Source organism: Polyodon spathula, chromosome 8 (genome assembly GCF_017654505.1).
Source record: "Polyodon spathula isolate WHYD16114869_AA chromosome 8, ASM1765450v1, whole genome shotgun sequence".
Lineage (NCBI taxonomy): Eukaryota > Metazoa > Chordata > Actinopteri > Acipenseriformes > Polyodontidae > Polyodon > Polyodon spathula.
Genome location: NC_054541.1, coordinates 11,332,109 through 11,345,681, shown reverse-complemented (window position 1 = coordinate 11,345,681; position 13,573 = coordinate 11,332,109). Strand labels below are relative to the sequence as shown.

Sequence of the window (13,573 nt, the reverse complement as noted above, 5' to 3'; positions counted from 1 at the left end):
ATGTATGGGTCAAAGTGACCAACGTGGCAGTTGTAGGTGATGTTCAAACAGGTAACACATTTTTTGCAATATTTAAATACAACTGTAAATAAGGAGGATGTATTCAGACCCTCTCACAGTTTTCACATTTTGCTTTAAAGCTTGCAGTCATGACACTTTGAAGTAGGAATTAATGTGTTATATACACAACCTACTCCACACATTCAAACCTAAATTAATTCAGGTGCACAAAATGACCTTAACAAGCCATGCAGTAGTTGAATGGCCTCTGTCTGTGTGCAGCATTAGTGGTTCTCATGATTTCAGAATAAAAACGCCTGTCTCTGTGAGGTTCCTTGGTCAGGTAGTGAATTTCAAACAAAGACTCAACCATGAAGACCAAGGAGCTTTCAAAACAAGTCAGGCATAACGTAATTGAAAAGCACAGATCAGGAGAAGGGTACAAAAAAAATTGACGTCTCTGAATATCTCTGTGAGCACAGTCTACTCAATCATCAAGAAATGGGAGGTGCGTTGTACCACCCAGACACTGCCTAGATCAGGCCATCCCTCCACTGAGCAGCCGGGCAAGGAGGAAGCTGGTTAGGGATGCCACTGTGAGGCCAATGACAACTTTGAAAGAGCTACAGAGTTCAATGGGAGAAAATGTGCTTCAGTCAACAATATCCAGAACACTTCACAAAAGTAGCCTGTATGGCAGGGTGGCAAGAAGGAAGCCATTACTAAAAATAAGCCATCTCAGAGCCTGCATGGAGTTTGCAACAAAGCACCTGAGTGATCCTGCAAAAATGTGGCAAAAGGTGTTGTGGTCAGACGAGACCAAATTGGAACTTTTTGGTCTGAATGCCAAGCATTATGTTTGGCGCGAACCAACATACCACATCGCCCAGTCAACACCATCCCTACAGTCAAGCATGGTGGTGGCAGCATCATGCCATGGGGATGCTTCTCTTCAGAAGGGACTGTAAAGCTTGTTAGGTTTGAAGGAAAAATGGATGGAGCAAAGTACAGGCAAATACTAGAGGAAAACACGTTTCAGTGTGATAAAGACTTAAAAACTGGGGTTAAAATTCACCTTTCAGCAGGACTATGATCCAAAGCACAAGACCAAACCTACACTGGAGTGGTTTAAGAATAAGAAAGTGAATGTCCTTGAGTGGCCCAATAAGTCTTGACTTGAATCCTATTGAGAATCTGTGGAAAGACTTGGAAACTGCTGTCCTTAAGATATCCCCAGATAACTTGAGAGCTTGAGCAAATCTGGCAAGTATGTGCACAAATTGCACCAAGCTGGTGTGTAAAATTGGCAGAGGGTCTGAAACTTTTGCAAGGCAGTGTGTGTGTGTGTGTGTGTGTGTGTGTGTGTGTATGCATGCCTATAAGCAATGTGTGTGAAACGTCTCACGAAAATGGGATAGGCTTACTGATGTCCAGGTTGTTACATGCCCCTCTGATGTGGAAGGAGTTTTTTTTTTTCTAAAACGTAATAATTTACCCCTTTATATACTGTCAGTATGCATAAACTCCCACCCATGTCCTTCTGCCTCTACAGTACTTTATTGCATGTTCATTTTGCAGAATACCGTTGCACCAAGGCTATGTCAATTTCGGCATGAAAGCTTATGACCGAAAGGGAAAAGCTATTTCAATAAGAGCAATTAAAAAAAAAAAAAAAATGCCAACTGTCGTATACCTTGTGGGACAGCTGCACAATAAAAGGAAGTGTCCTTCCAGCTGAAATATGCCAACACTGAAAACTACTGTGATGCTTGTTGAATGGTGACAGGGTGCCAAAGTGCCAGGTCTTTCAGCTGAAAATCAGCCAAACTGGAGAGCTGAAATCCCAGCGGAGAGCCTGCTAAGACTAACCCCAAATGGGAATAATATTACTTCATGTCCTATATGTTTTAAACCGTGTTTCCAATCTGAAGAACAACAGACATCTGGCTAGATGGCTATGGAACCAAATAAATAAAGCAGCTGTCAAATTGTTTCTTGTCTGTTGGGTATGAAAAAAGGGGGTAAAAAAGGTGTTGACATCACAAACTGTACTTCAATTAAGATGTCTCTATCAGCAGTGTTCTGCCCTTTTGTTGCATTTGCACATTCCAGTCCCTGTCATTTGAAATCCAGAATTGCCTTTTTTGTTAACTAGTTTTTAGTTGGTTTGTTTTCTTTGTATTACTATTATATATTAAATGGGCAGATAAATGCTTATACAGGCACCATGTTTAACACTTTCATGCATAACTTATTGAAACTAGCGGAACAAAGTAGTGCAATATTAAAAAGATAAACTTGTTTCAGCTCTGTGTCAGTAATGAGGTAAGGATGTTTGTTGTTTTAAACTTCAAGGCTTTGCTTAAATCATCTTTTTTTATTCTTTCCGCAAGACTTGAAAACCATGTGTAACCCTGTATTTTTTAGTAATTCAAATGATCACTGGCTGGGGAAATGGCAGTAGATGTACAAATAGATTAAGCGACACACAGATGGATGAGTAAATAGATAAAATAGGCAATGGATGCATATGTAGAGGAGTAGAGATCTACATGCATGAATTCTTGCAATAATAAATGGTTACATAGATTGATCAAAAAATTGGATTCACTAATGGATGATTGGTAAACTACAGCAGAAAGTAATGACTTGCTTTGGTGTTTTTTTTTTAAATTTATTTATTTTTATCTTCTCCAGGATATGGTGCGCCGAGGCGAGATTATTGAAGACTCCGTGGAAGAGGAATTCTATCTGCGTCGCTTGGATGCTGGGCTCTTTGTCCTTCAGCTGCTCTGCTACATCATGGTGGAGATTAGCAGTGCCGGCATTCCCCAGGTAATTGGAGAAAGCAGCCAGCTGCTCACTCAGATCTGTGGAAACCTGTTACAGCCATGCACTTTTCTCTTACTGAGCTTGTCACTCTTCTGACTCGAGCAATAGTGATTAATTCTTCTCTAGCCAGCTGCTTAGTTTTTATTAAGCTTGGTCACATGCAGGTGACACCGAGCGCAGTCAGCCTTTCATCACCAAATGATATGCAGAACAATGTCCTAGGAAGAAAGCTTTGACACAGAATGAAAAATAGGTGGAAATGAGGACAACGTGCCAATTGAGCATTTGTTTAATTATTAGTGAACGCTTCAAGGTTACAAAGTGGGGAGCCCGGAATAAAGATTGTGTCTGTGTGGGTGTTGTAAAGAAAATATCAAACTGACATGGGATGCCTTTGGAGCATGAATATTATTTTATGTATTTTATTTAATAATTTATATGAATTTTTTGTTTTAGCTTCAACAGAGGGTGCACCAGATTCTGAATTTGCGAGGTGGCTCAGTCAAAGTTGTGCGACACATCTTGAGGGGTAAGTCTTTGAGTATTTTTTATTTTATTTTTATTTTAAATGAAAGGTAGTACTCAAGTCGTGACTTTCATCAAACAGGTTGGTAAGGTAGATCACATTCAGAACTTTTAATACGCAGTCTGATGAGTACTAAAATGAACTTTAACTTAAATGTTCTAAATTCTAAAGGGTGCTTTGTTGGCCCAGCTTGTCAGTGATGATGAACAAAATGCAAAAGAGCTATTGTCCAAGGCTGGCACTGGAGGTGGCTTTTTGAAAACAGTCTTGTACCATCATAGTGTTTTATAGCTTGGCACCTTACCCAGCCACTTGTTTTTCAAAAAGCCACATTAATATAACCAAGGGATCTGTGCCAATTCATTGGCACTGATGAAAATGAAACAGTGTAATAAAAACCCATCTGCTGAAAAACATGAAGCAGAGCCAGCATTTAGCTGTTGCCTGTTTTGGATAAAATTGCAGTCTTTTTTTTATATTTTGTGTTTTCATACATATGTTGTGATTTAGTGTTTTAAAAGCAAAACCCATGCATATTTATGGAGTTAAACTGTAATACTGTAATTATTTGACCAAGGGCCTGGTTCAATTTATGTTGAGGTAAACGCTGAATAATATGGAGCAATGTTAATTTAATTTGAGAATGCAGAATGTCTCTGGATTCCAGTCATGCCAGAGAAGGTTGGTTGCTCCTTTGCAGAAAAAAAAACAAACACCATGTATATTCTGCACCAATGTATCCAAAGCTTCATTGAAAACTGGTCACTTTGAGGGAATTTTAATCCTTTGCGATCCGTTTATTGCCTGTCAGGTCTAATTTATTTTCACGCAAGCTGTTTATTTTACACACACTGTTTTTTTAAAAGTAATTTTATTCACAGCAAAACAGGTTTAAAAGGCACTGCATAGCAATATGACACTCAGTACTGCATCTCTAGCCCTGCCCCACCCCTTGTTCGCTGTATTTATCACAAATCTCTTCTTAGTCGTGCATACTGATAAATCATCTCTTGATAACTCGATTAATCACCAAACTCCTCAACAATGCGATCCAAATCATTATTTTATTACTATAACATCTCAAACAGCTTGGCAAATGTCCTCAATTTTCTTTGAGTGCTGGATGCGGAAGCAGCTATCTTGTTTGTTTATGTCCGTGTTATGTCTGTGGTGAAGGGACTATGCGTATTGCTCAGTACCACCTCCATTTTTTTTTCCTGCTTCTCTCAGCCATCGAAAGCTTTTCTCTGCTTTTTCCGGAGAAAAACTGATTAGAGACCTGTGATTGACACCTTTTTGATGATGTCGGACCGGAAAGGAAAAATTTTGATTTCGGACCTGGTCTGACATTGGACCGCAAAGGGCGTCTTCTTTTTTCCTATATCTGTGGTCCCGCTGTTATTTAGCACCCATCTCCATTGGGAGCTTGCTTTTGCTATTTACAATTTTGCACGTATTCTGTTGTGTAGACTGTCTCACTCAGCTCCTTTTTTCCATTTTCTTTTACTCCCATGTTTGTATGGCAGACTGCCTGAAAACAAGACAATGTACAAATCCTACAAGGAATGGAACAAAGTGCTTAAGGTGCTACTGCAAGAAAATAGATTGTAGGTTAATTAAGTGTAGACTCGAATACTAATCAAGCCCTGTTGATTTTATTACTGCCTCCTCCACATGTCTTGGCCAGACACTGGGGAGGTGTACCCCAAGGAAAGGCTGCTAGAAATCAGTGTTTTCAGTTTCCCTGTTAAGCTGAAACTCCTAGGTACCCCTGCTGTGATATCATTGCCAAAACAGAGGAATCTCGGATTGTGTTTTGTATGTGTATCCTGTATATGAGAGTACAACACAATGACATATTTGTTTCTAGCAAATTACATCCCAGTTGTGCTTACTGGGGGACAGAAAGAAATGCTTTGTCAGCATCCTTCAGAAACACTAAACAGTGAAAGATTGTGATATTGGTCCAGATATGTATTATCCCTGTAACATTATAAAGAAAGTGATGACTGAATCAAATACAAATCCTCAATACTTGTTTTACAGCATCATAACACCTTGTAGAATTACACAAACCCATGAGTTGTTCTTTTAAACACATTGGCCAATCCTTCACAACTCACAAGACACTTAAGAAACTGAAGCTGTGTGCTGTATGAACACTTCTTTCATTGGGGTTGCTGAGATTTTTTTTTTTAAATTATTTTCTATGACAATTGCACACCCAGTTTCTCGCCCCTTTTTAAACTCTTAAATCTGTGTCTAGCAGGTTCAGAGCTAATGGCCAGGTTGTATTTACTATACAGCTGGTCATGCGACACACCCTATAAATTACAGTTGAATTTACTATGAACTATGCATGCCTGACATTGTTTAAGTTATGTGGAAATCATTTTTCTGGATGCTAACCCCCCTCCCCAGCCATCCTTCGTAGCTAGTTTTTCTGGTACTGTAAACATTTAAATATATTTTCACTCAAAATGTTTCTGCGGGTTGAGTGAAGTGTGTGTCTGTGTTTCTTCGTTTTATTGTTTTTCTCTATAGTAAAGACAGCATTGTTAAATGTTGCCAGTCATCTTGGGGGATTGATACCTGTGGGCATATTATGCATTGAGGTTTAAATAGTGCAGATCTCAGTATATGGAAAGCCTAGTAGGATTAAATGCTTCGGTACCAAAGGATTTTAAAATGCACCAAAGCCTGTGCTGTATGAATACTTCTGACATTGAGGGTTGCTGAAATTTTTATTTTCCATAACAGCAATGCTTATTTATTTATTATGTTGCTTCCTTTTGAAATAGTCTTGGAGAGCTGCCCTTTTTACTATGTTTGAACTGCCAAAGTAGCAAGGAGACTTCTGCAGGTTTAATTGGACACGACTGTACTGTGTAGGCACTTAAATGGTTGTGTCGTATCAGGACTAGTGTAAAGCAAGAAGTTGTTTTTTTCACTGCATGTGTTTAAACAAACCTGTGTCCTTCAAAACAATATGGTGGTGTGTGTTTCAAATCTTCAGGGGCCAGAGTGTGACTTTAAAACACTACAGATGCATGCTTTGTAAGCTATAAGCATGCTAAAGCATTAGTACTAGAAGAAATTCATTTGATAAGCTTCCCCAAGGAAACCATTTCTGTCATGTATGTGACCTTTAAGAGCTGCCAGACTGAAACAAAATGTAGAGACTATTTAAGAACAATGTTATCATAATAATACAGTTAATTAAATCATTGTTCAATTGATGAGGTAGATGTTTAGCCTCTTGGGCAGAACATGTGCCCACCTAAAGTAGCAGCCAATAAAATAATTAAATCTTGTCTCTGACTAGCTATGGTCTTTATGGACAAATCATTGTTTGGTCTTTCTCCTTTCTTCCTCGCTTCCTCTTTCTAGCGAAATGATTTGTGTATTTGACCGTAGAGCCGTTGGGAGCATACAGAGTAACATTGCTATATTTGTACGGTGCCAGTGATGCCCCTGCAGGATTTAACATTGTGGCGCAATGCACTAAACAATGACCCACCATTGCTTTTTAACCAGCTCTGGATCACAACAATGTATTGTTATGAATTTTAATATCTGTAATTCATATTTTGCAGAGTTTGCAGAAAACCTAGGAGATGGAAAGAGCGAAGAATTTAAAGAAAACGAAAAAAAGACCATTCTTGACTTGCTAGAAAACTTCTAACCTATCATACTTAACTGTGGAACAAGAGTTCTGAACATCTAGATCAATGGAGGAAATGTCGCAATTCACTGGTACCTTGCAACTGTGTATTCCTGAAACTAAGATCCATCCACTTCTTTTTGTCATCAACGTTTCATTGTACTTCTTGATCTGTATTAAAGCAGGATGTTGATGCTAATGTCTGCAGTGACATTCCAAGCAGTGCTTAAAAAAAAAAAAAATGTTAATCTTTGTTAATAGAGACTGAGAGTCTATTAAAGTGTATAGGTGAAAAGCAGTGATGTGTGAAATTAAAGATTGCATTTCATTCTGTACTCTGTGTGTGTGTATTTGTCATGCTCCTATATTGCTGCAGTGGTTCCGCTATTTTTGTATTTTTAGATTCTAGTACATCCTGTATAGCTACAAATGTCATTTGAAGAAAAAAAATAAAATAAAACTGTGATTTGCAATTTTGAATGGTTCAGATATTGAGTCCAACTTGTTTCTGTCTTGGTTGCAGTCCTGAAACATGGGGTTAACCCCAACGTTACTCAAACATCGTGCTTACTGTCATACCTAATATCTCTTAACAATCAGTCATTGCATCCCCATTGATTCTGACAGAGCCATTTCACTTGCTGATAAATAGTAATAATTTATAATAACAAATTTACTAATTGTAATAAATTGCCCTAGGTAGAAAAGTGACTTGTTAAATGTCTGACCTTTTATAATGGTGCTAAAATGTTCCACTTGCCTTTTTTGGCCACGAGATCACCTGCTTTATCATCTTGTCATATTAAATGCCTAGAAGTGACAGGCTGCAACTTTACCATTGATTCTTTCCATTGTCTGGAAAGGATCAAGTTCCCTGGTAACAGGCTGCCTGCAGTTCTTAACTGAGCAAATGCAGAGCCCTGGTAGGTGTCACAGGTTGCTCTGTCTGCCGACGCCAGCATGAATTCTGTCTGCGCCACTGCACGCTCTAGTCTGATCAGTTGAGGGGAGGGGGGCGGGGCTTTTGAAAAAAATGTAAATGTTGTTTCCCAGTAAAGCGTAAAGTTGCCCCTACGTTTTATCAATTTATTTGTTACCAATATGATGATATAAAAATGTATTCAGGCAAATGGCACATTTGGGAAGTGGAGAAGCAACCTATCCAGCATTTAATATAAGAAATCCAAAAGACAGCACATAATTGCTAGCTGAGTGGATAAAACCAAGTCATGCATTTTATTGTTCTATTGAACTCCTGAGGTCGCTGCCCCTCATTTTGTCACCCAAATCGCATCCTGTCACAGTTATGAATGTTTAGTGGTAATTTCACACACTTTATCATCATTTAACATGCTTTTTCCGCCCAATTCTTTCCTGTGCTTTGTGATACATTTTGCTGTGCTTGGCTATGTCTTATTGCACCTTTTATTCTGAATTACTGCATTTTAACATACAACAGGAAGCTTCTGTAAGCATAGACAAGTAGAAAAGGGAAACCAACACACCAAGGAAAAGTTGAACAGTTTAAACATATCTGTATATTCCAAAATTAAATATCGGCAAACATATTGCCCAGATGTTGCACATCTGCCTGCATTCGAATGATTAAAGGTGCAGTAGCAAAAGTGACAGACACAAAACTTATTTTATTACGGTAAGGGATTGACTAGAAGTAACTTACTTGTGCCGAACAGTTAATAATGAACATGTTGTGTTTTTTAATGGTGTGCAAATAAGTTTTTTTTTGTCAGTTCAGCTAATATTTTATTTATTATTATGATGTATTCATATTCAGTTGTGAAGCTCATGGAAATTTCATTTCAGGTCCCCTTGATTTATTTTTTTTTCCTCACCTTAGTACTATAAATATGCATAACTAGACAATGAGAATTGCAAGGCAACCCCCCCCCCCCCCCCCCCCCCCCCCCCCAAATAAAAATAAAGCTAACTTGGGAGGCCAGCATTTTTTTTAGAAGCCGTTTTTGTTCTGCTACTATGTTGAAAGAGTGGATCACTTTGAATGTTTTTGTCCTAGTTTTACATTTCCACACCTATTTGTCATTTAAAAAAGACCTGTCCAATGTGACTATTGTGACAGTGATACAGTGCTAGGGTTATTCCATTTCTGGTTCAGATTGTGCTATTCCCTTGTGACTTTGTTGTATTGTTACACCACTCTTCAGTCGTGTGGGTACGTCTCTTATCTTCGCATGCAGTTAATAAGTCTCGGTCTCAGGGTTATGGGTGATCCCAGATCTTCAACCAGCAAGAGGGAGGTATAATAATTATGCTTACCATTAACTGTTATTAAATGTCTGAATTAACATAGAGGTTCAGGGGTCTGTACTGGTATATAATCATAAAATAAGCTATAATTGCTTTGAAATCTGTTGAGGATGCCATTTGTTCAGTAATAAATGGTGCTGTGAGGCTATCTAGTTAGCATGGTTAGCTATTTCATACCATAATCTGTGAATCGGGTTGAAAAAAGCCATGTGTAACGAACGGCTGATTGGTTTAAACTGTTGTATTCAGTAATGATGCTAATACGAATAATAAATGAGTGTCATTGTGTTATATTTCTCATATTCTGTCTAGAAGCACTTTGCAGCAAACACCCATAATCACTGATTATGTTATGACACTGTTGTATTATGAGCAGTCATGCAACAATTTCACAGCAAAGCAGTCATGGAATAATTATCTTTCTAAGAAGTGAATCATGCACCCTACTAAGTCACTTCTATAGTTTGAAATCTAGATGAGGAGGGCGTTCTTGTACTGGGAGGCAAAGACTTCAGCAGTCACAGTGATCAAGCTTAACCAGGAGGTCCCCGCTTCAAATCCCAGCTCACTCACTGATGAAGCGTGACCTTGAGCAAGTCATTTAACCTCATTGTGCTCTGTCTTTTGGGTGAAACATTGTTGTAAGTGACTCTGCAACTGATGCATAGTTCACACACTAGTTTGTAAGTCGCCTTGAATAAAGGTGTCTGCTAAATAAAAAAAATAATTTTACACGATAGTGTTTTTGTTCCACTTTGCATCTCTTAATGAGAGTTTGTGACTAAAGGTTTTCAGGGACATTTGCATGGTGGGACAAAGCGTCTTCACTTTAGGCACACAGGCAAGTGGTCCCCTACAATCCAGAGTTTTGTCTCAGCCTTGTTCTAGATTGTTTAGTTGAATCATTTGAACCTCCATACAGTTCTTGAAGTGGTTCGTTGTTTAATTTTACCAGTTAAATGAGAGTTCTCCAGGAACATGGACAGTCAGGCCAGGGCGTGGGGACCATGGTGGAAAGAACAATAAAAGGCAATAGCAGCAGACTGCCCTCTGAGAGGCAAGAGGATTGCAGGTGTGCCAAAACTATGTTCTCATTATTGTAATAATTAATTAAATATATATATATATATATATATATATATATATATATATATATATATATATATATATATATATATATATATAAAGGCCTTCTCGCTTCATGAGGCAACAAAGACGTTTTTAATATTCTTTGCATGAATATTCATTAGTTTTCTGGCTGAGACTAATGTGGCAATCCGCTTCAGATAAACATCTTTAATGTAATTGGATCATTTGTGCTAATCATGCAAGCAATAACAATCCCCCCAAAAATGAAAGCCCTCTAAACACAGGTTTGTTGTGAAATATGAGTGATGTGTAGTCATTGAAAAGCATTTTACTGTCAATTGTCTGTGTGTAAGATACTTCAATTCCTGACTACTGCAGTCAAAACTCTGTAATATCACACATTGTGTGTATAATATATATATATATATATATATATATATATATATATATATATATATATATATATATATATATTAATTATTGGAAAGTAGGTCCAGGAAGCTTTCTCTACAGTGTTGTATCACCATAGTTACAGAAAACGACCAAGTTGAACTATAGTAATAGGACCCATAATGATCAGAACGTGTTACATCATCCTGAGGAGTACCCCGAGTAATGTGATTTATAGTGACACTGTGACATTGGTCGCCTCACGGAGCACTAATGTGACACGGAATCGTTAGTGCTTACACTATGGAACACAATTTTTGTTCCTGGGTAGTAAGTGTTATTTCCTAATTGCTTATGCCTCAAAAGTATAGAAAATGGCTATTATTCCCCACAAACTTTGCTTTTGTGACCAGGACAGTGATATTTCAAAATATCACTATTTCCAATGGGAAAATGGGCAAATGTGTGTCTTTTCGTTCACATAAAGTCAGAAAAAAACAACATGTGAATCCAAATTAACATGTATTTATACTAAAGTAATACAAAGATGACTACAAAAGATTTAGAAGTGAGTAGTTTTTTGAGATTTACAATTATACTGTAAATATATACATTAACATATATTTATACTAAAGTAATACAAAAATGACTACAAAAGATTTAGAAGTGAGTAGTTTTTCGAGATTTACAATTATACTGTAAATATATACATTAACATATATTTATACTAAAGTAATACAAAGATGACTACAAAAGATTTAGAAGTGAGTAGTTTTTTGAGATTTACAATTATACTGTAAATACAGTATAATTGTAAATCTCGAAAAACTACTCACTTCTAAATCTTTTGTAGTCATCTTTGTATTACTTTAGTATAAATACATGTTAATTTGGATTCATATGTTGTTTTTTTCTGACTTTATGTGAACGAAAAAACACACATTTGCCCATTTGCCCATTGGAAATAGTGATATTTTGAAATATCACTGTCCTGGTCACAAAAGCAAAGTTTGTGTGGAATAATAGCCATTTTCTATACTTTTGAGGCATAAGCAATTAGGAAATAACACTTACTACCCAGGCACAATTTTTTATTTATTTATTTATTTATTTTTGTTACACAGTGTTATCATGACTATTACATTCTACATAGTGGCCACTTATTGAAACATGATCCTGCACTGTTCTGGTCTATACTGCTAGTGTCTGAACTGCTGCGCACTCTGGATCGCACTCCTCACTAGTTATTGAGAAATGACAGTGTTTGATTTCGATTTGCAGTCTTGGATGCAGCTGCTCTGGTTAGAATTTACACCTACTGAACAGCTTATGACAAGCCCTTATATACTGCACAGTTTATCCAATGCCACCTGCATGAAACTAAATTCACTGATATAAAGGGATAAATCAAACTGACGAGAGAGTTGTCCCATCTACATTAACAATAATAGACAGATACAGACCCCCCATAAGGTTTGTTGAGGTGGGTATTCCACAAAAAACAATGCTTCTAATGACGACCATTGAGATGAAGGATAGCGCCATAATGGCTATTGTTGTGCTGGCAGGATCCTGCTGCTTGTATTTGAAACTCAGAGAATCATCCCTTTTTGATTATAGTTTGTTATGTGTGTACATGTCTATTGACAGTGTTTGGGCATTATTATCATTCCACGATGGCACAGTGCCCCCGCTGTCTAATGCAACCAGCTGAACACCGCAGCACATTTTATTAAAGCTTAATGCCAAGTCATCTCAGATGTAATCAAAAGAACACGCTGTTTTTATTTATAGCAGAACGCTGCAGGGGTGACGAGGCGGGTCAACTAAAGTCCCCTATTTATTTCCTCCACATTGGGCTGTGTTTGTAGATGAAAGTAACAGATTACACTGAAGAGGGAAAGTGGAACTTCATTAGAAGGAACAAGATAATCTACCTTCGGCATCTAAGAAAAGCGAAATGATGTGGCCACCTTATGCTTTTTATGACGTGTGTTAGCGTTATTTTTAGGTGTACAGGTTTACACAATGTTAGGTGTGTGGGCGTGAGCTGGACTAAATATACTTCTACTGTACCACCCTATCACCATCATGCCTTCTACATGATACTCTATGTACCAGAAAGAGTTACATGTGACTCTGTTTCACTGTTGTGGCTATAATAACAGTGATATATTTAAATCACTGGACTGAAAAGATCTATCCTCGATATTTAAATTTTGTATTTCTCAAATCGTTCGTATTAGAGACACCGAATGTCATCACGTGGGGAGCCTTATTCAAAATAATAATTATTCAGTACCCTAGAAATGGAAAGCAGATCAATAGTGCTCATCACAGCTCAGCAGGTGATGTAAACAAAAAACAAACAAACAAAAAAAAAATCCTGGCCATATGATAGAAAATGGCACTTGTACACCCCCCCCCCCCCCCCCCTCCCCTCTCTCTCTATAATTAGATCACATACTGGCGTCTGAAAACGCAGTGCAATTCGCAATAGGGGTTTTTATAATTAATGAGACTGTATCAGTAGTTTCCCTCTAAAATTCTACCAGAGATATATTTACCTTGCTTGATTTAGGTAGTGTTTGTCGTTCTTAATTATTTGCAATATATTAAATACAGTACACGTTTCTATGGGGCATATAAGTATGCTAAGGCCACAATGAAATTCATCTCACCGAAAATTCATCTTCTGAAGTGAAGTTTCTCGGCTGGTGAAAGCAGACGGCGGCTGTTCCTGGATGGCGGGAGCTGTTCACAGGCACTGGTGCTGAAGCCTCAGA

The 13,573-nt window shown here is 37.7% G+C and overlaps 1 protein-coding gene across 1 annotated transcript in view; it reads left to right on the top strand.

Annotated features, from left to right (window-relative positions):
* LOC121319383 (beta-catenin-like protein 1) overlaps positions 1-8,943 on the top strand; it is a 40,917-nt gene extending 31,974 nt beyond the window's left edge. Inside the window, exons 14-16 of the mRNA XM_041256774.1 lie at positions 2,698-2,835; positions 3,289-3,361; positions 6,955-8,943. Coding sequence (XP_041112708.1) covers positions 2,698-2,835; positions 3,289-3,361; positions 6,955-7,043 — 300 coding nt within the window. The 3' untranslated portion in view covers positions 7,044-8,943. The remainder of the gene's footprint in view (positions 1-2,697; positions 2,836-3,288; positions 3,362-6,954) is intronic.
* Positions 8,944-13,573: the final 4,630 nt, after the last annotated feature.